Source organism: Thamnophis sirtalis, unplaced genomic scaffold (genome assembly GCF_051295495.1).
Source record: "Thamnophis sirtalis isolate CommonGarterSnake01/CBP01778 unplaced genomic scaffold, rThaSir2_p1.2 scaffold_3, whole genome shotgun sequence".
Classification (NCBI taxonomy): Eukaryota; Metazoa; Chordata; class Lepidosauria; order Squamata; family Natricidae; genus Thamnophis; species Thamnophis sirtalis.
In genome coordinates this window covers 177229427-177254298 of record NW_028261383.1, presented here as the reverse complement: position 1 = coordinate 177254298, position 24872 = coordinate 177229427, and the positions used below count along the sequence as shown (strand labels likewise).

Genomic DNA, 24872 nt, shown 5'->3' with positions numbered 1-24872 from the left:
AGGCGGGTTCGGAAGATATTGCGGAGAATACTGTGGAAAACCACTAGGAAAGGAGGAGGAGGAGGAGGAGGAGAGTCAAATAATGGAGCAAACCAAAGAGGGTTCCGATCAGCGCAAAGGCCTTTTGCTCCGGCCACTTCGCCTTCTACCGCTCCCGTTTCCGCAATTCCCGGTTTAATGTCTGAGTTCACAGGTGCCTGAAACTCTGCTAAAATTGGAGTGGATCGTTTGTGGTTCAGCACGTTGTAAAGCGACCTCTTGGCATGGCACAGAAACAGACTGACAATAACTGCCCAGAGTCACTGGGAGTTTGGATCGTATAAATTTAAGTTATTAATTATTATTCAAGCTAAAGTACCGTAGTTTTCTTATTTGGGCATATTCAACATTTTGTGTTCTGCCTTCTTCAAAGGCTCTGGGTGATTTGTAACAATCCTGATACATCAACATATAACGAATGCCACAGTCCCCTAGTCTTAATACTCAAATTCCTGATTTAATAAAAGCAACTTTTGCAAAATGGCCCAGCAAAATGGCTCACCCCCCCCCAAGTGTCCCCTGGAACAGGATGTGGCCTTCTGTCCCATGAATGCTGGGGCTCCCTTGAGAAAAAACCCCACAGGGAAGCTGTGGGAATAGAGCTGTTAGATTTTAACTGGGAGTTTTTCCCCTGAGTGTTGTGATAATCAAGCCTGCCTCCGAAGTGGTAGGGAAAAAAGGACTCAAATCTGGATTATGTGGTTATCCCTCTTGATTTGTATACTTGTGGGATCTTAAATAGGACTGAAAGACAAGAAAACAAATCTAGGGCAGGGATTTGAAATACGTTGTAAACAAACATTTAAGGCTTAAATATAATAGACTATATATCTTAGACCACTGTCTGCATTACCTACACCAAGGGCTTCTGGCAAGGAATGGGAGGCGCTTCATCAGAACCAGGAAGAATGTATTCAGGAAAAGTCTGGCCCAGCTTATCCAAAGGGCTTTCAACTAAATTGTGGGGGTGGGATGACCAATCTTTAGACCAGCGGTTTCCAACCTTTTTTTGGCCATGCCCCACCTAAGCATCTCTAAAATACTGATCCCCCCCTCCATGACATATAATTCTTACTATTCAAAAAGTTAACTCCTATGCACACGGAGGAAGCCTAAAAGGCCATTAACTTGGTTTAAACAAGGTTCCAAGGAACACAACATCCATGAAAGAGAAAAATAAAAGAATGAAAGACGGTAGAAGTACTGAGGAACTTAAAAATAATAGTATGAAGGGATATGAAAAAACAGCAAATAAAGTTTCAAAACATATAATAGAAACTGAAATGCATAAATATAAAATAATTTTAATGAAAGCTTTTTCTGTAATACTTTAATCATATTAATTAGTATACATATTAAAATAAATAAATTCAAAGTACAATTTGAGCTCACCTCAAGATCATGTTTACAATGCAACCCTATGCATGTCTACTCAGAAGTAAGGACCGTTGTCTTCAATGGTGCTTACTCCTGGGGAAATGTTGTAGGATTGCAGCATTAGTCTACTTAAGTACCGTAAGATCCTTGTGATTGATGCCTGTTGCAGAGAGATTTTATATTAGCCTCCAATTTAGTCGACTTCATTCTCAAGTCTCAGTGATATCCAGTTGATTTCTTTTCTTCAGTAGCAAATCATTGACAGCACTAAAACCACGTTCAGCTAAATATGAAGATGGGAATGGTAACCTCAGTTTTCTTGTAAAGTCGGTTGAATTTGGGTATTTAGTTTCTGCCTCATCACAAAGCCATCACTCCTTTTATATTTTCAAGTTTTAAGTGACTCATCATGTGCATTTCCAAGAGTTCTTCTTGGCACTGTATTGAAGCATCAGATAGATCCACCAGCACTGGCTGCCCTACCCATGTTGGAAAATCAATTTGTTTTAAATCAGAAAATCTTTCTTTCAAATCCGAGGCCAATATTTTCAGATGATTCACAATGACAAGTATAGCAGCATCAGTCACCTCACATTTTTTTAGCCAACGAAATGTACAATTTTTTTTGTCAGAAATATGTTTTTGACATAACTCTATAATTGTAATGAAGCCAAATATCTTTGCTTTTGCATCAGTAAGAGTTTTATTTGTTCCTTGTTTATTCAACGTATTCAGTTTTTCAAAGATATCTGCTAAATAACGTCCAAATGCTTTACCATCAATGGTTAGCAGCTTCTTCATTTCAGGCTTGTCACTTAAAAAATCACTAAGAACATAATATATTTCCATGAATCTTTTCAAACAATTTCTCTTTGAAAGCCACCTTACCTCAGTGTGAAGTACAAGTCTCACACGCTCTGCGTTTTTATCTTCACAAAATTGCTTAAAGAGACACTCACACTTGGCATTAGCTTTGATAGTATTGATACATTTTATAACTGATTTTAGTACCTCATTGAGAATAGGAAAAATATTTTTGGACACTAAGTTCTCTCTATGAATAACACAGTGCACAAGAAGCATTTCTGGATTCTCATCTTTCATCAATTTCAAGCAGCCATTTTTCTTGCCCATCAACAGGAGCACCGTCTGCAGGACAAGATGTTATGTTTTCCATTGATACATAAGTAATTTTTTAGATGTATGTATGTAGTGGTTGTGGTGGTCTCTAAGGATTTGCAGAATAACATTTCTTCAGCAAATTCACTTTTATCAATATATCTTGCATAGGTTAGCAATAGGGCCTCATTGTCTCTCAGAATTGATTCATTCATTTATACTGTTTCAACAAGTTGTGTTTCAGTATCTTCACTAACAGTATTGGGTATCTATATCTATAACTATCTATCTATTCATTTTCATAACAAATAACCATATGTATACTGTTACTTCCCCACCATTATTCTGTATTATTAAATATTAACATAAATTCAGCTTACCATCAACCCCCCAAAATGATTATTGGCTCCTCTGCTCTCTATACACCATATTTGTACCCTGTCCATCATGTTCTTCTCCCTCTCTCCTCCTCCTCCCTACCTCTTTTCTTCCCTCTGTCATCTTTCTCTTCTCTACTTCCCCTTCTTCTCCTCTCTCCCCTTTCCACCCCTTCTTTCTTTCCTCCTCTCCCCCCACTATCCTCTCTCCTATCCCTCTCTTCTTCCCTTACCTCTCTCCTCTCTTCCACACTCTTCATCTCATTTACTTGGTGTATTTCAGCCTCTGATCAAGCTCCATTTTATGTTGATTGTATTTATAATTTCATATCAATAAACATCTTTAATTTTAACATTTTTTGAAGAAATGAAGAAGAAAAAAAGTATACATATATAGCAATCATATTTTAAACACACACACCCAACTTATTTTTGGCCGGAACGTGGACTTGGTTACAATTCCCAGCTATTCTCATCATAATATTGTATATATATATGTTTTCTGAGGTTTTCGCAGGTGTTAGTATGTAGGTCTTTAGATATTCGGGTTTTCTCCTGCCAAGGTGTCTTGGCGACGTTTCGACGAAGTCTCATTCGTCATCTTCATCTTCAGGCTTCGTGCTTCCAGGAGCAATGTGAGATCTCGGCTGTTTCTTCCTTTTAACTGCCAGTGGGGGTTTGAGCTGATTGGGTGGGAGCTTGGCTGTGTTCTGATTGGTTGGGGGTTTGTGTTTCATGTAAGGATAGGAGGGGTTTAAAGTGGCTAATGGTGCAGTTGCAGTCTGGCTTCTGGTCCTCGGTCGTGCCTCCTCATCAGTGTGGGTTTTTGTCTGCTTTCTTTGTGGATGTTTGGTGGTGATATCCTGTGTGGCTCTTGTGAGTGTGGGCCTGGTGTCATTCATCATGTTTGGGACTCGTTTATCAATAAGGGCAGGTTTCCAAATGGCTGGCAGGCGGGAGGTATCGTCCCACCTGTTCATGTTGTGTGGGCGTTTTTCTATCTCGATGTAGAGATAGAAAAACGCCCACACAGCACGAACAGGTGGGACGATACATTTTACCCAATCCATGACATCTGGTGAATGACATCAAGTTGGCCATGCCCACCCAGTCACATGATCACCACGCCCACAAAATAGACCACACCCACAGAATAGGTAGTAAAATTTTTGAAACCACCCTTGTCTGGGGATCTCTTGGTATGCATGATTGTCTTCCCAAAGTTTCCATTAATGACCAGGAATCTTGCGGAAACTTGTCCTACTGTCCCGTCTTGCCAATCTTCTCAAACAAAAACAAAACTCTTGAAACTCTTGAAGCATTTTAAAAGGAACTTTTATTGAAAGACAGTGATAGCAAGGAGATCTAGGCAGGATCTGAGGTTTCCTGCTCAAAGTGCTAAATTAAACTATTGCAAGCAAAGCCCCTCCCAATGTCCAGTCCGTCATCGAGTCAATCGCAGTTGGCAAAGATGTTTTGAGAGCCTTCGGCACAGAAGATGATATCTGTCATTCAGCAGCTTCAGATTTGCTTTCTCCATCGCTGAGATAGCGCAGATGGTTTCAGCCGCATTCCGTTCCTCCTTCCTACGATGACCCGAGGCACATTCCTTCCCCCTCCTTATTTCCTCAAGGTCCCGTACAACAAAACAAGTGGAAGCCTGCAGAAAAATCCCCCTCAAGACTCCCCGCTCCCAACAGAACGGCAGCATCCCAATAGCTACAACTATTGTACTGTACAACTACTGTAGTCTCTGGATTGTTGTTTTTACTGTAGCTTGGATATCTGGGATGGAGAGAAGGCAGTAGAACCTCTTTACAGTTAGATCCTTCGCAGTAGATTTTCTTTGATGAGGATAATTATAAATTATGAAGGTTAATTTTGTTATAAGCAAACCTCTTGTCAATTAAAAGAACCTAGTGGTTTTTGTTCTGGTCCAACTGTAAGATCGCTCTTCTCAGGCAGATAAATATCCATGCAGAAGACATGCAGCACAAAATTAGTAAATATTTTCCAGAGATTTGAATAAACATGTTAGGAATTGGAACCTTTTGTTATATTGGAATCAAGGTCAGTCATAACAAACAGATCACATCCTATAAGCAAACAGAAAAATGGTACAAACTTATGTACAGTGATACTTCGAATCCTGATTTTCTATTACAGAAACCCCCCATCCTTTTTTCATACCCTCTTATCCCAACTGCATGTTTATATTTTCTGCGTTCCTGTGCTTCTGTGTAGACCGTTTCTACAAATTAAGCTGAGAATTGTCATGCCATTATGGAACACTGACAAAGAATTTGCACAGTGATATTTATCTTATTGGACTAGTGGAAATAAAATACCCAGTTTACATATTCTTGAGTTATATATGTAAGTTGTCTAACTTAACAATCTCATTTTTAGGGACACCACATAAATATGACCCAACTTTCAAAGGCCCCATTTATGACAGGTAAGACTACCCTGTTGGTAAAAGTTTTGAGATTTTTGCTATTATTTTTCAGTGCATTACGGTATGTCCAGAGTGACCGTTTATTGCCATCTGCTGATTCCCTTTGGGAAATAATGAAAAGATAACTATTGAAAGTCCTGGAGGGGGTCTTGATTATTTCTTTGGAACGCTTAGGGTGGGTTTAGACCCGAAACTCTTCTTGCTTTGTGCATGGACATAATTTGTTTTCCAGCTATAGTACTATTTAATTATAATACAAAGATGATAATATAATTTTACTGACATTACTGGCATATGATCAGATCAACATTTCAATTTGTATCTTATATTACAAAATCCATAAATAATTTCATCAGCCAGCATTTTATTTTTATGGGGGTCACATTAGTTGCCTTATTCTGATGATCAGACAAATATTTGTTTTGTAGGTTCTTAACCAATTATTATCATGCTAACTCATGAATAGCTATTGAACGGAGATTGTTCTTATTCTCTGATAATATGTGTGTTTCTGTTAGTTTAAATGTTAAATATTGCAAGGATAATTCAGATTTAGGGTAGCTTATAAACAAAAATTAAAATAACCATCCAATACCACTCTGAGTGATTGTTGTTTTTTTCTGACTGAAATTCTAATGTTACTAACTTCAGGAAAAGGCTTCAGCAATTACTGTGCAGGGAAAACATTGTTTTAATACTAAAATCCCTCTGATTAGCTTTTCTTTAGCCTGCCCCAGCTGTGGGAGGCCTGTAGGATGGGAGCTTTGTTTTAAAGGTATCTCACTAAATGGTAAGTTGTGTGTCTGGGTAAGCAGAGAAGGTGGATGAATCCTTTATATTTCATACTGAAATGGTTCTTTTTAAATAAGGGAATCACAAGATAGTTTTCATAAAGATATATCTCATGATATCAGCCATAACGTTATGTATCATGATAGCAACATATGAGGGGCTTTCACAATAAGGAGGGTGGGGCAGTCAGCCAATTTTTCAAAGCATCTGAAGGCAGGATAAGAAGAAACAGATGGAAGACTATTAAAAAAAATATCCTGACAATGAGAAGAGTAGAATGGCTTTTGCCTCCAGAAATTGGGAGTACTCCATCTACGGGAGGTTTTTAGGAAGAGATTGGACATCCATTTGTCTAGAAGGGTATAGGGCAGCGATGGCAAACATTTTTTGGCTTGCGTGCCATAAGTGGGGGGAGCACATGGGGGGGGGTCATGCGTAGGTGTGCCGTACCCATAATGCAATGTGCGACACCACCACCCCAGTGTGCATGCGCGCAGGAGAGGCATTCTCCCCCCCCCCATTTTTGCATGCTTTTTTTGCTCCAGAGGCTTTATAGGAGCCTGGGGAGGGCGAAAACGGCCTCCCCCCCTGGAGGCCCTCCGGAGGCTTCAGGGACCTTCAGGAGGCTTCGCTGAAGCATCCAGAGGGCAAAAAAAAGGACCCTACAAGCCTTCCGGTTTGCTCGTAGGGTCATTTTTTGCCCTCCGGAGGCTTCAGGGAAGCCTCCTGAAGGTCCCTGAAGCCTCCGGAGGGCTTAAACCGATCCTACCAGCAAACCGGAAGTCACTTCCCAAACTTCCGATTTGCCCATAGGGCCGGTTTTTTGTGCTGCGGAGGCTTCAGGGAAGCTCCGGGGGGGGGCTCTTTTCGCCCTCCCCAGGCTCCTGTAAAGCCTGTAGAGCCTGGGTGGGACACGAAAAATGGCTTTACAAAAGGCTGGACTCAGTTGGCCAGCGCAACGCCTCACCTGCCCTGACAAATGGCTGCACGTGCCACCTGTGGGACGCGTGCCATAGGTTCGCCATCCTGGGTATAGGGTCCAGAATGGTGTAGCTTGAGTAGGGGATTGGACTAGAAGACCTCCAAGGTCTCCTCCCATTCTGTTCTTCTGTTCTTTTATACTGTAAAACCAATGAGGTTATTTGATCTTAGATCTGGATTACTTTGTTTCTATTAACTTCTCGGTGTGTAGGATTAGCAGACTTGGGTTTAACGTATCATCTTCTCTGAATCATCTGTACTAGTAATCAGCATCCTTGTATGCCTGTGTAGCTCTCTAAAAACTAGAGATGGTGGTTTACTACTTCTGAGGAGTTAATGCCCACTCCCCAGCTTCACTACAGGATGAAGGAGGAATGTCTTGGCTATATTTGCCTGTCCCTTATTCTTGAGACGGACTATAGTTTATTTGCCATTTGATTAGAGAGTTTTCAAGCTTTTCTTTTTATTGTAAGTCTGAATTTGAATGACGACAATTATTCAAACAATCAACTAATCACTACTGTGTGCCAGAGACAAATACGTTGTTACTTATTCTTACTTAGCTTATTTTCTCTTCCAGGGGCTGCACAGATATCATCTGCTGTATCTTGCTGCTGGTTGCAATTGGGGGCTATGTGGCAGTGGGGATTGTGGGTAGGTATTCTACTGTTTATTATTTTTTTCTCTTCCTTGGAATGTTATTTTTTTTGTTGCTGGAAGTTGGATATCAAAGTTATCCAAGTTAGATGGAGAAGGAGAATTATGACAGCCAAGAAAGTACTGTATATCATCATAGAAGTAAATAAATAGGATTCAATTAATGGTATCAAATCTTAAATAATGGTTTGCTTTTTTATCATGTTGCTAATGTCTACTGTACCAAGGGTCTGACCCTTTTGTAAAAAAATAATACTTGGTCTTTGAGAGGAATGTTGGGGGCCACATTCTAAACTGTATTGGCTAGTGTTGGAACACAGACACATTTGACTTCATTTCAACAATATTTAAATGAATTAAGACAGAGAGTCCACAACCAGACCACGTAGTTAGAAATAGGTGAGCGAGCAAAGCTTCCTCAGTGCTAGTATCACCAACTCAGCTTCACCTCAGATCATCAGGGATTAGATTCTCATAGGATGTCAACCATACCCTAAACTGTGCATGCGAGGGAGCTAAGTTGCATGCTCTTCCTCCCTCTCCCCCCCCCAAATATACATGGGAAAATTGTCTTCCAGGAAAGGGGTTCATGGTGGCAAACTTAAATATAGACATGAATAAAAGGTTATGTTAAAAACCTACAGTCATGCTTAGAAGCTCTGTGGTGCTTCAAAATCTGGAGAAAAGTTACAGGTAATCCCCAGGTTACGAGCATTCCCTTAGCAAACATTTGAAGTTACACGATAAGCACCCCCTAATCTTTACGAACAAGTCCCAAAGCTAGGAATCTTGCAGCACCAGGGCAAGATTCACCCTTACGAAGAACCGCAGAGGCTCTGCAACACTCGTCCTGCATGTTGCTGGTCGAAATTGGGGTTCCGAAGGGCAGATCCCCCCTCCAGTGCTCTGGGCTTCTGCAGGCCTCCCCTGGAATATTGCAGGCCGAAATGGATCCGGCCTTCAGAAGTTCCGTTTCAGCCTGCACAGAGCCGAGGTGGCGCAGTGGTTAAATGCAGCACTGCAGGCTACTGCTAGATCAGCAGGTCAGCAGTTCAAATCTCACCGGCTCAGGGTTGACTCAGCCTTCCATCCTTCCGAGGTGGGTAAAATGAGGACCCAGATTGTTGGGGGCAATATGCTGACTCTCTGTAAACCGCTTAGAGAGGGCTGAAAGCCCTATGAAGCGGTATATAAGTCTACTGCTATTGCTATTGCCTGGGGAGGCCTGCAGAGGCCCGAATGGAGTGTTGGAGGGGCACACGAGGCTGAGAGGGAGGAGACAGCTTGCTAGATCTTCACAAGTGACCCAGCATTGTAGGTTGGGTGGGGGAAAGCAATTGTGAGGGGCATGATGTATTTCAGTGGGTCGGGGAGGCCTTGGGTAGCCTTAGGCAGATGGCCTGTTCCATCACTAGCCCCCCCCCCAATGGCTGCCTCCACCATGAAATACCTCGGGTGCACTTAACGAGCCCCACATTTGATTAGAGAATGCATGGGTGAAAGGTACGAGATTCACTCCCATGAATCCTTGGGTTACGAATGGAATGGGCAGGCTCCATTACATTTGAAACTCGAGGACTACCTATATTCTGGAATTGGGCAATGCCAAAAATAAGTGATTTAAATTAAATTCATCGAATTGAATTAATTAAATGTTCTTTTCAGCATGGACACAAGGAGACCCTCGCAAGGTCATTTATCCAACAGATAGTCGTGGACAGTTCTGTGGGCAAAAGGGCACACCCAATGAGTAAGTATCAAGGAGAAATTATCTAGTTTCCTGCATGAAATCTGCGCCAAGAGATTGGTGAATCTTCCGGTAAATTTTGAAGATCTCATCTGTTGAAGCTCTTATTATTCTAAAACAGTAAAATAATTGAGGGTTGACATTATCCCTTTCTGATATGTGACTGGGTTGCCAGGTCCCAGGTGAGTTGGAATAGGATGATTCTCTGAATTTGAACGAATACGGCACTAAACATATCCAACCAAACAAGGGCTAGAATATATTTGAAGCCCCCACTTAATGGTAATTATATTTCAGCATTTCCATTGTAACTTTGCATTAGACAACTTGGGGGGGGGAGGTGAATGTTTTATGAAGATTTCATGATAGCATATTATAAAACAGTTTGCCAAATTGCGCACAGACCAACATAGACTAAGAGATAACTGTCTTAACAATCTAACAACCTCTTTGCCAAGCCAGAAAAATGTGCCTTTGATTTGCAACAACTAGACTTCTTCTTGGGTTACCATATTTCTGCAAAAGGCATCCAGACGGACACCCAGAAGGTTCAGGCTGTCCTAGACTGGCAAGACACCCAATACTTCCTAGGCTTTGTTAACGTCTACAGGAAATTTATAACAGGTTTTGCTCATAAAGCCAAGCCACTGACCCAATTGCCTAAGAAAGGAATTAAGTTTGCATCTTGTATTCTGTTCTTCCTCTACTGTGACTTATCATTCCACCCCTCCCCCCACCACCACCCTTGCTACTGAAAGAGATGGAGATCAGTGAAGAGACTGCCGCGGGATGCTGCCTAAATGTCAAGGCAGTTTCTTAAAATAGCTGGGTTTTGGGCTTTGCTCATTTTGTGGGATAATTGCATTAATCTTCTACATCAAAGTTCATACAGAATTGTATGCTGAAGATATGCTTCATTTATAGCTTGCTTTTTCATTCATGCAAGCAGATGAGGTTTATGACAATAACGTAAACTACCAATTAGTAATAATCATACAATTAAAAGAAATATACTATTGTTCAAATCCATTAGCACAGTGGTTCTCAACCTTCCCAATGCCGCGACCCTTTCATATAGTTCCTCATGTTGTGGTGACCCCCAACCATAAAATTGGTGTCTCGGTTCCTAAGACCATCGAAAATATGTGTTTTCCGATGGTCTTAGGCGACCCCTGTGAAAGGGTCGATCGACCTCCTAAAGGGGTTCCGACCCACAGGTTGAGAACCACTGCATTAGCAGGATTAGCCCTGGTAAAAGCAAGAAAAATGCTTGATATCGACTTGACTGTAATTCATTTAGAAGTGATATCCAGCCTTTTCTGAAGGATTAGAGGGAACACCTTCCATTTCTTTGAATCTTTATGTATCATATGGTATCACTTATTGATAGGAACAAATAGAAGAACGGTTTCTAATGTTTTTTTCTGTTTCCAGGCAGAAGCCTTACTTGTTTTACTTCAACATCATGAAATGTGCGAGCCCTTTGGTGTTGCTGCAATTTCAGTGTCCTACTACACAGGTGAGGTTTTCTCTGGATTTCATCCTTAATGTTTTCTCCAAGGGTGTCAAACTAGAAGATTGTTGTGCCACTTTATTTGAGTTGGATTCATGGACTGGTAAATACATAGAATTTGATATTGCTCTCTGATTTTTGGAATATATCTCAGGGGCGCAGCATCAGTTTTGCGTGGGCTGAGAAACTAAGCTGAATTGGGCCTGGTTAATACTTAGATGGAAGATCACCAGAGAATATCAGAGTTGTAGGCCATTCTGATGGGAGGAAATGTAGCTGCAATATCCTCCAGCCTGTAGGAATAATTGATGCTTATTGGTGGTAAAAGATGTTTGCTTCAACTAATTTCCTAAGAATTCAGAAGCTGGGATTTGAGGTCACAGAGCTTCTTCACCAGTAGCTTATTAGACTTTCAGTTTATTAAACTTTTGTTCATTGATTTGTTGGATTTCCTCCGAGAACAAAAGTATTCTTTTCCTCAATTGTACTCCATAGGAACAACTTTGCAAGATAGCTTAATCTGAGGGAGTGGGAGAGAGTGTGGACGGCAGAAGGAATGGCCTTGAAAGACAGTAGGAAGATCCATTACTAAGACAATGATCAGACAAATGCAGCTTGAACCCATTCCAAGAGGAAGACTTAGGAAAAAGTCTCAGGCAGGCCTCTTGGTTTACTTCTAGGTGTTCGCTAATTGGTTGCTTGATTATCTTTTCCAGAATCTTCCCTGGTATTGAGGTCAGGCTGATAGGTCTAGTTTCCTGGATCTGTTATTTTCCCTTTTTTGAAGATGGGAACCACATCAGCTCTTTTCCAGTCCTCTCTGAAAGAGATAGTTCAGTGGTTCTGAGATCTCGTCTGCCAGTTCCTTCAGAACCCTGGGGTATAATCCGTCCTGGTGATTTGAACTCATCTAGGGTAGACAGGTGCTCACTTACCATTTTCTTTCCTATTTCAACTTGTGTTCCTAATCTGATTTTTGTGGTGCTGTTTTTGTTAGGTTGGACCGTTTTTTCCCTTTGTGAAAAGACAGATGCAAATAAAATGAATTAAATAATTCTGCTTTCTCCTTGTTGCTTGTCACCTTCTTGCCACTTTCTCCCAGCAATGAACCAATTGTTTCCCTGACTTTTTTCTTGTTTTTAACATGTTGGAAGAAGATTTTTTTGTTATTTTTTACTTTTGTGGCAAGCCTTTCTTCATTGTGAGACTTAGCTTTCCTCACTTCATCTTTACAGGCTCGGGCTATTTGCTGATATTCTGTTTTAGTTATGTCCCCCTCTTTCCACTTTTTATACTTACCCTTTTTGTCTTTCAATTTGTCGGAGAGTTCTTTGTGCAGTCATGCTGGTTTCTTTTGGGAGCTGTTATTTTTTCTCCTTCATTGGTATTGTGCTAGACTGGGTTTTTATAATCTTGTTTTTCAAAATTTCCCAAGCTTCTTGACTTGTTTTCCCCTTGAGGATTCTCATCCATTCTCATTCCCAAGCTCTCTCTAAGTTTATTGAAATGAGCTCTCTTAAAGTCCAATACTCTAGTTTGACTTTGTTCTACTACTTGTGTTTGCATAATGTTGAATTCCAGTTTTGCATGATCGCTTGCCCCCAAGGTATAACACCAAATCAATCTAATCACTAAAATTCAAAATCAAAGTTTTATTTTTTTTCTATCTCAAGCACAAAGCCCAGAAGCAAATAGAAACAAAAGTACTATATATATACTATATTCTTTTCTTTAATCAAAATGGTCAATGGTCAACCAAGAGCCGAGGTGGCGCAGTGGTTAGGGTGCAGTACTGCAGGCCACTTCAGTTGACTGTGATCTGCAGTTCAGTGGTTCAAATCTCACCGGCTCAAGGTTGACTCAGCCTTCCATCCTTCCGAGGTGGGTGAAATGAGGAGGACCCAGACGGGGGGGGCAAGTTGCTGACTCAATTTGCTAAAAAAAATAAATTGTAAACCGCTTAGAGAGGGTTGAAAGCCCTATTAAGCGGTATAGAAGTCTAATAAATAAATAAATAAATAAATTTAGCCATCTCTGGCAACTTCATCAACTTCTGTAACCATTCTTCCATGGTGGAAATCAAAATGTCCTTCAATTTTTGTGCCTACAGTAGTCTTGCTGCTGTCAACACTCAGCCCTCATAACATCATCGGTTCCCAGTTTATCTTTTGGGGGGGAAATTAACATAATTCCAGAGAAAGCAGGAGGTGCTAAGAATGTAGAATCCAAGAAAAGGATTTCATGGACATTTTTCAGGGTAGCAATTTATTTTAAGGATGACATTCTTTAAATTTTACTTAGAATGATTTTAAAATGAATAATGATGGGATCTTGCAGGCACCAAGGATGGCTTCCATAAGCAGGTTGACGGCCATGAATGCTTTTGGGGGGGGGGGGGGCAGAGATTCTTCAGATAAACCTTGGATTGCAAACCAGAGAAGTTGTACTTATTTATGGTACACTGCAGTGCTTAAATTTGATCAATAATTGAATTTAACAATTCTTTGGGATTTTTTCAGATCTGTGTGAAAACGTGTCCAGATCGATACATCACTTTTCTACAGGCCTCCAGTATTGACCACACAGCAACACAGGAACTAAAATATTATCAACAGTTTTGTGTCCCAGAGTTTACTGACTTGAAGAAGGTACCTGAGCTGAATTGTTGGATTGTTGCTGTGTTCTTTCTGAAAGTGCAGGTAGAGAATGTCCTTTTCTAGACAGAAGCTAATCTTTGATGCACCCCGTCTCTTTCGATCTCTGTTCCAGAGTGCACCTGAAGTGTTGAAAGATGGTGAATGCCCAGCCATGCTTACGCCAAGCAAGATCTGTAAGTCCTTCTGGAAAACAAGGCTGGAAGAAGAAACTCTGGGGATTTTATTCTGGTTTCAAGAGCAGTTGAACCACCTTAACACAGCCAACAAGGGCTGTGACTGCCAGCTTCCATAGTCATTCCATATACAAACTCTAGATTTGATGCTGATTTTACTTGTTACTCACAGGATAAATCTCTTACTTAGCCTAGTTTTCTTAAACTCTGTAGCTGCTTGGACTTGGTGCCTAATTCTTATTCACTTAAACTTTATGACACTTTTACTATGTAGCTTCAGTGATTTTTTTTTTCAGAAAGTAAAACCTGTGATAGTTTCCAGATTCTTAAGATTTCCCCTTATTGTTTTAAAGACCAATATATTAAATAGGAAGATCGAGGGTGTTGCTTTTAGCTATTCCCGTCTATTGAATAGATGACTATGATTCCTCTAACTTGAAATGTATATTTTTCTGTGTGCCAAGGGTTCCCTCTATGTTTTGGTTTTTGAGCCAATTTCTTTTTGAACATTTAGTAGTGGGTGAGCATCTTTCAGCCAGATGCTTGTAACACATGTAATTCTAATAAATTCACCATTGAATTTAGATTATGCTTTAATACAGCCTCTATTAGTAATCACAATTGGGAGTTGCAGATAGGTCAGAATGATGGGTATAATCAGCCTACATTGGTAGCAATAGGAGTAATAGGAGTTGGTATTTCCAAGAAAGAAAACAAGTGGGAACAATAGAGTAATTGCAAAAAATAAATAAATCAATAAAAACAGTGTATTAATAAAAGTAATTTTAAATACCTCTTAAAAACCTTCAGACTTTTCCCAAAGGGTAAAGAGGAAGCTAATTCTAGAGTTCTTGAAAGCTTAGAACCTAGAGATTACAATTCTGGATGGGGAACAGAAAGGGCACCCTTCCCAGAGAATATAAAATATGAACAATATTGTCAGAGGACATTCAGTTGTATACTGGGAGGAGATGAGATACTGGGAGGCTACTGGGAAAAACCAATAGTTTAAAGTGAGTTGGCTCAAATAGGGAACATGAAGGCCCTGCAGCATTTGTGAAACATGAGAATAATATGTTGCTCTAACGAGGCAGAGGAAAAAACTGAGTTTAAGTGTTTAAATCTCTTTGATGTTTAAACAGTGGCCCGTAGATGTTTGCCTGCAATCTATAGTAAGAAAGGTGTTATCATGGTTGGAAACGCAACAACTTTTGATGATGGAAGTGGAAGTGGGAAGAAAAGAAATGTGACAGATCTTCTGGAAGGGGCCAAGTGAGTTTTATTTGTCTGTTGTGATAAATTTATTTATTTGGTTTACATGGACAATAAGCAGAAAGTGACTCTTTTTGGTAGGAACATAAAAACCAAGTATTATAAAATCAAATTGCCACTGGAAAAGTGGAATAGTGTGAAAATGGGAGAAGATTGGTCACACTTACAGGGGGAAATGGCTGTCCTCCTCTCTGGACACTGACCAAGCACTTTCTGTGTTAGAACTGAGACAAGGCTTAAGTGCTCCAAAGAGACACCTACTGGCCAAGGAAGTTGGAAATCTTGAAGAAAGCCTTTTTAAGTGACAGTGTTTGTGCCTGTTGAATTGCAGATTTAGGAACTTTGGTGAACTGAGAATTTTATAGAGCCAGGGTGGCAGACAAATAGGGGCCAGATATAGCAATTAGGGACATGGTGGTGGTATGAATATATAGAGCCATATGTTGAACATTTGACTTGAGTGGGAGGCTATGTCAGAAAATTACTGAACTGAATTTCAATAACCCTCTATTGGAATCTAGAAGTTATCATCAATACCACTTCCTCAAGTATCTTTGATTTACCACTGTGGCTATCATAACTATTGTAACATTATAAGTATTACTAGGTTTATATTTATTTGTATTTACTAGATTAAGTGGTATATGGTGCTAGACAAATAAGTTAAATATTGTTAGGTCTATATAATTAGAACAATTTTGATCTTTTTGATATTTAATGACTAATATTAATAATTAAGTAATGAGCAGTGGAAGGCTCTATTGGTGGGAAAAAGTGGTGAGAACGTTGGGTCCAAGTTTGTAGAAAAATTTCTAAAGATGACAAGTACTACAAATTTAACTAAAGTAGGAAGAGGGAGGAAGCAAATGGCCCAGATATCATTGGCTATTTCTAGTCCGTCAAAGCAGAGATCGATTGAGGATGTGGGCCAAAGAGATAGGTCCAATTCATTTAAAGATCTGTAGGCCATGAGTCAATGCAAGAAGCCATGAGAAAAAACCATGATGAAATGAAAAAAGAGATAGGAGAGGGGAAAAACGATACGGGAGAACTTAAAGAAAAAATGCAAAAGGTGGATGATAAATTCGAATTTTTTCAACAACAAATTACCAAAAATGAACAAAAACTGCAGTTGATGGAAGAGAAAATGGAGAGAGAAGAAAATAGATTGAATGAAATGAGTGAGAAACTAATCCAAGCGAACAAGGAATTGGAGACTAGAGTTATTTCTCTGGAAACAGAGAAAGCTGGCTGCCTCAGCAACTGGAATTCCTGTGGCCCCGTCATTGGCCCTGTCATATCTGACACATCTGAGATCTTTTCTGTAGAGTTTTCTTGGTGAGTCTTTTTGCGGAGTAGGTTGCCAAGTCTTTCTCCAACCCTGTAACTTTAGTTTCAACAGCTGCTCAGGGACAGCAACTGCCACGGTCCTTGTTTATCCAGTCAATGATCAATCTAGTATCAGGTTCTTTTTGTGTTGTCTTATTCTGGTTAATGGGTTTCTGGATATTCTTAATCTGGCTCCTTAGCTGAGACCCGTCTGGCTTGGGTGATCCTTCCGGTATACTTTCTGGTGGCATATCTCCAGCACAGCTCTGAACCTTAAAAGAACATGCAATGCGCCCCGACAAGAGGGCCTCCGCATGGAGGAGGAGATGCTCATTAAACAGATACAGTAAGAGCAAGTGAAAGAGGACCTCTTGGTATAGATTGGACATCCTTTCTTTCATTTTCAGCAGCCTATATTAAACCAATAGTTGCTCTGTAACAGCTTTGCCTGTATCACATAGCTTCTAGGGATCAGCAGTATTCTTCACGGAGCAATGGGAGCATGAGCCTGTTCGCAAAGGCTTGACTGCAATTCTGTTTTCTGTGAATGCGGAGACAGTTGGGAGCAACTTTCAAAGCCCCACAAGCCTTGGGTAAAAATGTGTGCTTTATCAATGAAAATAGGCGCTCACATAATAATTCCTCTGTAGAACTGGATTAGCTGCTCTTTGGGAAGTTTGAGCTTCCTGAGTTGGCGCAGGAAGAAAATTCTCTGTTGTGCTTTTTTGATGAAGTTTTTGATGTTAGGTGTCCATTTTAGGTCTTGAGATATGATCAAGCCTAGAAACTTGAAGGTCACTACTGTTGATACTGTGTTGACTAGTATTGTAAGAGGAGGTAGTATAGGAGGGTTTCTCTAAAATCTACCACCAATTCTACGGTTTTGAGTGTATTTAGTTCAAGGTTTAGTTTGGGGACGCGGTGGCTCAGTGGCTAAGACGCTGAGCTTGTCGATCAGAAAGGTCAGCAGTTCAAATGGTTCGAATCCCTAGCACCGCATAACGGGGTAAGCTCCCATTACTTGTCCCAGCTTCTGCCAACCTAGCAATTCGAAAGCATGTAAAAAGGCCAGTAGAAAAATAGGAACCACCTTTGGTGGGAAGGGAACAGTGTTCTGTGTGCCTTTAGTCATGCTGGCCAGATGACCACGGAGACGTCTTCAGACAGCGCTGGCTCTTCAGCTTTGAAACGGAGATGAGTACCGCCCCCTAGAGTCGGGAACAGCTAGCACATATATGCGAGGGGAACCTTTACCTTTACTTAGTTCAAGGTTGTTCCGGTTGTACCACAAAGCTATTTGTTCAACCTCCCGTCTGTATGCAGAGTCATCGTTGTCTTGAATGAGACCAATCACAATTGTATCATCTGCAAACTTCAGTATTTTAACAGAGGGACCTTTGGAGATGCAGTCATGGGTATATAGAGAAAGGAGAAGTGAAGAGAGCACACAGCCTTGGGGGCTCCTGTGCTAATTGTACAGGTATCTGGTGTGATTTTGCCTAACTTCACCTGCTGCTTCCTGTCTGTTAGGAAGCTTATCATTTACACATTTACAGAAATGTGCATTTTCTTTCCTCCGGTTATTTTCACTTTATGCTGCTTTTAATTACAGAAAGGCAAATGTCCTTCTGGAGACCAGACAAGTAGCTATGAAAATCTTTGAAGATTACACCGTTTCCTGGTACTGGATAATAATGTAAGCAAAGGACTGAATAGCCCAGCTAATCTATGGAATGAATTTAGGACCGAACTATCCCGAAAACAAAACATTAGAGAAATTGTATAAACTTGATGTAGATTATATGGGGATCTCCCTTAATTTAATCTATATCAGCCTTACCAAGGAAGATTGACCTGAGATAATGACTGGCTCACTCAGTAAGCACCATTAAAAGCAAGATGTTGGGCTTGGATTTCTTTGGTCTGTAGCCAAAATTTTAATTTATTATACTAGCACTTTTGACACACTGTCTTTGCCCTAGCTGAAGCAATGCTCCCCGGCCTGCCTATTTGTTCATTCCCTCAGTTTTGGAGAGCATTCTCCATTGAACATTAATTTCTTTTACATAATTGACATTGTTTATCCGTATCCATCTACATTTTTATTGAGTTGTAAAGTAATGTAAAATATAAAATACAAAGTAAATAGGAAAGCAGGGGGGAGGAAAATGGAAGGAGAGGACTTCCGACTCTATTACAGTAAAATAAGGCATTAACATCGAGTCACAACTTTTTGCTTTTTCATAATAATATGAGCAAACCATTTCTATAAAGATCTATCAGTCTAATCAGTAAAACCCAAAGTCAGAATTTAGTTTAGTTCTTCTCCATATCAAGCACGAAGGTCAGAAGCCGTCTCCATGTGGAAGCAAAAGTACTTATGTTCTTTTCTTTCATCAAAGTGGTCAATTTTGCCATTTTGGCCAGTGCCATCAATTTCTGCAACCATTCGTCCATAGTGGGAATCGAAGTGTCCTTCCATTTTTGTGCATACAATAGTCTTTTTGCTGTCAACATATATAATAACAAAGTTCCATTTTTTTCTAGTTCTTTTTCTGTTAAACCCAAGAGGAAAAGTTCTAGTTTCATTTTTATCTCCATTTTTTAAAAAAGTGTATTCAAATATGAATCATACTTCAAAATTGTTTTGCTTTATCACATGTTCACCATAGATCCCCTCTTTATTTTTATCCTTCCAGCATTCATTTGACAACAAAATGTTTTGATTTATTTGGGATTAGTATGACATGTAAATCAGACTACTGTAGTTTATTCCACAAATCATGCTTTTAAAAATCCTGGTTTAGCATTAGGAGTGACTGTGGTTATTTTGTTTATTGATTCATGTAATCATAGTTGTAAACTTCTGCATGGTAAAGTAGCAAATGAGAGTTTACAGAAGAAATTAATGATTATTCCATATATATTTATGTAAATGTAAAACAAAGAAACATGGAAGTGAGAAGCTCATTTTACAAATCAGTGATGAAAATATAATATTCCTCTGAGCAAACATTTCTTGGATACCTTTTCTTCTTTTAAATATGGCATGTAGTTTTCAATGCAAGAACCATTTCAAGAATTTCTCTCTTCCATATGCAGAGGCCTCGTGATTTCCATGGTAATCAGCCTTGTATTTATTGTTCTGCTCCGGTTCCTGGCAGGGATCATGATTTGGGTGATGATTGTACTGGTGATCCTGGTGCTTGGATATGGTGAGTCAAATCAATTTTTGAATCTGATGGGTTATGGCAAAAGTCTCCTAGAAATTCTCATTCTCATCCGGGAGATTTAATTTAGAGGTGGAGAGGATATAGACTTCTAAAATATTCCAAATCTTCCCAATTGTGAGCTAACCTTCATGAGCTGCGGGGGGGGGGGGGCTGGAGTTAACAGTATCTAGAAGACTGTACTGGTACCCATGGGAGACAGTTAGGTCTTCAGCTATACCAGTGGTTCCCAAACTTGGCAACTTTAAGACTTGCGGACTTCAACCAGCCAGCAGAGCTAGCTGGAGAATTCTGGGAGTTGAAGTCCACAAGTCTTAAAGTTGCCAAGTTTGGGAACCACTGAGCTATACTAACAGAGACTTCTGAGAGGTGTAACACAACATATTTAGAAATATCAGATTTGGGAAGATTCTGCTACGCCTTTATATGCTATGTCCATATGAATTTGTTTTCTGAATCTTTTAATCACCACTCCACATTTAGGCTACAGTACTCTGGGTATACAGTAGTGAGGATGGTAAACTAAGGCCTTTGGCAATCATTTTCTCTGCCTTCTCCAACTCCTGTTTTTCTCTTCCAGGAATATTTCATTGTTATATGGAATATGCTCAACTGAAGGGACAGTCTGGTTCTGATGTCTCCTTGATGGAACTTGGATTCCAGACAGATTTTCGTGTCTATCTCCACCTGAAACAAACCTGGTTAGCTTTCAGTGAGTTCCTGTTCAAGTATACTTCCTAGTGACATGGCCTTTTTATTGAGCAGTCCTAGAAACTATTTAAAAATGGGAGAAGATCTCTTCAAACCTCCAAACAGATGAAAGTATATTCCTAATAGTTCTAAGAATTTTTCTAGTTTGTGTTTTTATTTTGCTCAGTAAAAGCTGTATAAAGCAGAAATCATATCATTCCCCCCCCCCTTTTTTTTGATCCAGTGATCATCCTGTGTATTTTGGAAGTTGTCATTATTCTACTGCTCATCTTCTTGCGCAAGAGAATACTCATAGCCATTGCACTGATCAAGGAAGCCAGCAGGTGAGGCTAACCTGGACTCTTCTTGGAAATGTCAGCTACAACAGGGGGGGGGTTTCTAGCAGTCACTGCTGCCGGTTCGCTCGTGGGAGCTTCGCATGTACACGCACACTTGGTGTGTGCATGCGCAGTGCAATAAAAATTGTTCTGTGCATGCGCAGAAGCAAGAAACAAGATGGCGGCATCTATGGTGCCACCCGGAGAACCGGTTCGGGGGTGTGGCAGGTCTGGGTTGCTGTCCGTTCCAGCGACCCAGGCCGCCAAACCACTACTGCTTCGGTAGAACCAGTTCAAACCGGTAGGAACCCACCACTGATCCACAACCATCCCCTCAGTTTTGCAGTTCTCAAGAATTGGCTCACTATTTTGTCTAAATATATTGCTGCTGGAAAATTGAGCAGATCTGTACAGCATCAACAAACAAAAGAGAAAACTCTAAAATGAGAATAATTTTGCAAAGGAATAATTTAGTTGTCCATCTCAAATACTGTATAAAGCATTCTTTTTATTCATTTCTTACAGAACCGTTGGGGTGGGAAGAGTTAAAAGTGTGCAGATATAATATGTACTCCTTGAATATAAACACTTAACTATCCTAGATATACCATAAGTTAACTATGGATATACTATATACCAGTGATGGCAAACCTTTTTTTGGCTCGTGTGCCAAAGTGGGGGGAGCGCAGGGGGGTCATGCGCTGGCGTGCCACAACCATAATGCTATGTGCATGACCACAGTGCTTATGCACTCACGACCAGCACTCCCCCCCCCCCATTTTTAGTGTTCTTTTTTCACCCTTCCCAGGCTTCAGAGGCTTTATAGGAGTTTGGGGAGGGCGAAAACAGCCTCCCCCGCCACCCTGGAGGCCTTCAGGAGGCTTCCCTGGAGGCTCCAGAGGGCAAAAAATGACCCTACGAGCAAACCAGAAGGGACTGCTCCTAGGGCCGGTTTTAGTCCTCCAGAGCCTTCAAGGAAATCTCCTGCAGGCCCCTGAAGGCTCCGGAGGGCTAAAACCGGCTCTATGAGCAAACCGGAAGTCTGTTTCTGAAATTCCAGTTTGCCCGTAGGGCTGATTTTTCGCGTTCTGGAGGTTTCAGGGAAGCCTCTGGAGGGAGAAAAATGGCCTCAAAGGAAGGCCAAAGTCAACTTGCAGGACAAGCCTTGAACGCCCTGACAAATGGCTCTGCATTCCACCTGTGACATGTGTGCCATAGGTTTGCCATCGTGGCTATATGGTATAGATGAATATAAGTGAAACCAAGTCCCAGTGGGGCCAAAGAAGAAGCTTTATTGCGGCTGGCGGAACGAAGGCCCTGGAACGGAATCATGCGCTTTTTCTTTCCCCCCGTTTCCCACCCCTTTTGCAGGGCTATTGGATACATCATGACGTCCCTTTTGTTTCCGCTGTGTACTTTCTTCCTGGTGTGTCTCTGCATTGCTTACTGGGCTAGTACTGCCGTGTATCCTTCCTCAATTGTTCGTTCTTTGCTGGGTAAAAGGGATGGGTAGCTATAACACCAAACAGTCCTCAGATGTTCATCTCAGGCAAGCAAAAGTCCCATTTTTATTTCTATACTGAAGAGTTCCTTGACTGCCTCTAGTTTCTTGTCTACCTCTAACGAAGCTGTCTACAAGGTATTTAATGATACAGAATGCCAATATGCTGGAACAACTTGCAAACCAGAGGTAAGGAACTTAAAATAACGAACTAGTGAAAATATATTCAGTCAAGCTGCTTAGAAACCACAAAAATATAGCAGCCCACTTCCTGCTGAATGTGTGGCAGATCTTGCAAGGGCCACGGATGAGGCTCCCTCCTTCCTCTGAGCCAAGCAGGTCTCCCTCCTATTCCAGAAAATGCTTGTTCTTTCTCCCAAGGGAAGGGACCCAAGGGTGCCCTATTTTCCTTCAGCAAGCGTCAACGTGACTTTATAGGAGAATTAGCTCTGTGTCCTGTTCATTATTCTAAATTACTTTTGAAAGGCAAAAGAAAAGGAACAATTTCTCTAGTTATATAATGTATTAGTAATTGTCACATTCTGGACATTCTAGAAGCCAAATTCTGGAAATTCACAAGGCAAAATGTCTGTCCTGCCTGGATTTTTGGAAGCCTGCACATATACTTAAGAGAAAAATAATAGAAAAGCAACATTATTTTCAATGGAACTTTAAAAAAATGACCATTTTCTTCCTCCTTTTAGACCTTCAGTACGTCCAACGTCACCAAGCTCTGTCCGGGAGCCCGTTGCCTCTTTGCCTTCTATGGTGGTGAGACTGCCTACCACAAGTATCTCATCATCTTTCAGATTTTCAATGTTTTCATGTTCTTTTGGCTGGCCAACTTTGTCATTGCCTTGGGCCAAGTCACACTTGCAGGGGCCTTTGCATCGTACTACTGGGCTTTTAAAAAACCGGATGACATGCCAGCGTTTCCACTCTTCTCCGCCTTTGGCCGAGCACTCAGGTAAAGGGACTGGAGTAGAAAGGGGGGAAAAAACCCATTTGCCTCGATATCAGCAACGTTTGCCTTTTGGAGGACTAGGAAATTGTTATTCGGGACCACTAAGTTCACAAAAAAGATTATTCTGAGCTTAGTATAAAATTCTTTGCAATTTAGATAAGATGAGTTCTTCGTTTTGTGGTTTGGAAAGTAGCTGATTTCTGAGAAGCTAGGATTGCAACTGAAGTCCATGTTAGGCTTATTCAAGGCCACTTACAGTAGATTCCCTTGGATGAAAAGTGCTGCAGTTTTCTTTGTGAGAGCAGAGTCAACATGATGTGCATCACAGGGAGTTTCAACAACTTGTGAAAGCCTGAAGAGGCTTCTGCAAAAGCCTAGTCCTTCAAAGGAATCTCTCCTGGGCCTGGCAAGGGCTGCTTGAGAAGACTCAGTCCTGCGTTCTTCAGCACAGAAGCTCCCACAACAGCCAGAAGAGACTCCAGGGAAGAACCACGTCACCATCCTCCCTCTTTCTTTAAGAAAAAAGTGTACATGTGTGTTGCAGCCTTCACCAGCGCAATTTCTCTGCTGCTGTTTTCTCCCTCAGGTATCACACGGGTTCACTGGCCTTTGGGTCCTTGATTCTTGCCATTGTCCAGGTCATACGAGTCATTCTGGAGTACTTGGATCATAAACTCAAAGGTATTGGCCCTTTCCACCGGCTTCTCTCGGGCGCTTATTTTGCAAACCTACTCCCAAGGGATGCTGCTCTTGTGGTTTGTGGGATGATAGTTTTTTTTAAATTGTTACTTAGATCTTTGTTCTGTCGTTCTATAGCCACTATAGGAATTTGCACTGCAGGAGCATAAATAAATAAATAATCAGAGGGATACACGACTCTTTCTAATGTGATGGGAGAGAATACTAAGAACTTTCTCCTGTTCCTGTTTTTGCAATCCATTAGGTTCTGAGAATATGTTTGCCAAGTTCCTGTTGACCTGTTTCAAATGCTGCTTCTGGTGCCTGGAGAAGTTCATCAAGTTTTTGAATAGAAATGCATACATTATGGTGAGGAATTTAAGCGCCTGTTACTTATTTAGGGCATTAATGCCGATTTCCAGATGCTCTGCACAGTAAGGGAACTGTTCTAAATACTTAGCCATATCTTTGGAAGAGGTTGCGAGTTTTCCTTTAGATCAGTGTTTCTCAACCTTGGCGACTTTAAGTCCTGTGGACTTCAACTCCCAGAATCCCCCAGCCAGCGCAGCTGCGCTGGCTGGGGGATTCTGGGAGTTGAAGTCCACAGGACTTAAAGTCGCCAAGGTTGAGAAACACTGCTTTAGATTCTTCATGACTTGTTAAAACATTTAAAGGAGACTTGGCTGCCGAATGCACTCATCCAGATCATTTGTGTAGTGCATTTACTTGTCCTGATTATGCCATGCCAATGCAGCAGCAGTTATGATGATGATGATTCTTAGTACTGGTTTTCAGATGAAAATGCTAATTACCCATTCACATTTATTCTGTGATGATTGCTATTGTGGAGTTGGTTGTGAATCATGAAGTTCTTGTGAATTTCATGAACTGGATAACCAAGATAAGAGGGATCCAAGCAAGTACAGTGTATTTTCCTTCTTATTCCCTTCCTTTCACATCCCCAAAAGTCATGTAAAAAT

General features: G+C 40.8%; 1 protein-coding gene across 4 annotated transcripts in view; it reads left to right on the top strand.

Moving 5' to 3' along the window:
- SLC44A2 (solute carrier family 44 member 2 (CTL2 blood group)) overlaps window positions 1-24872 on the top strand; it is a 47623-nt gene that overhangs the window by 8504 nt on the left and 14247 nt on the right. For all 4 annotated transcript variants that reach the window (XM_087711095.1, XM_087711096.1, XM_087711093.1 and 1 more), the window contains exons 2-17: window positions 5322-5370; window positions 7724-7797; window positions 9466-9550; window positions 10982-11066; window positions 13580-13708; window positions 13830-13890; window positions 15033-15162; window positions 18104-18187; window positions 19594-19706; window positions 20302-20433; window positions 20656-20755; window positions 22121-22213; window positions 22355-22439; window positions 22955-23217; window positions 23801-23895; window positions 24158-24261. In XM_087711095.1, coding sequence (XP_087567221.1) covers window positions 5322-5370; window positions 7724-7797; window positions 9466-9550; window positions 10982-11066; window positions 13580-13708; window positions 13830-13890; window positions 15033-15162; window positions 18104-18187; window positions 19594-19706; window positions 20302-20433; window positions 20656-20755; window positions 22121-22213; window positions 22355-22439; window positions 22955-23217; window positions 23801-23895; window positions 24158-24261 — 1682 coding nt within the window. The remainder of the gene's footprint in view (window positions 1-5321; window positions 5371-7723; window positions 7798-9465; window positions 9551-10981; window positions 11067-13579; window positions 13709-13829; window positions 13891-15032; window positions 15163-18103; window positions 18188-19593; window positions 19707-20301; window positions 20434-20655; window positions 20756-22120; window positions 22214-22354; window positions 22440-22954; window positions 23218-23800; window positions 23896-24157; window positions 24262-24872) is intronic.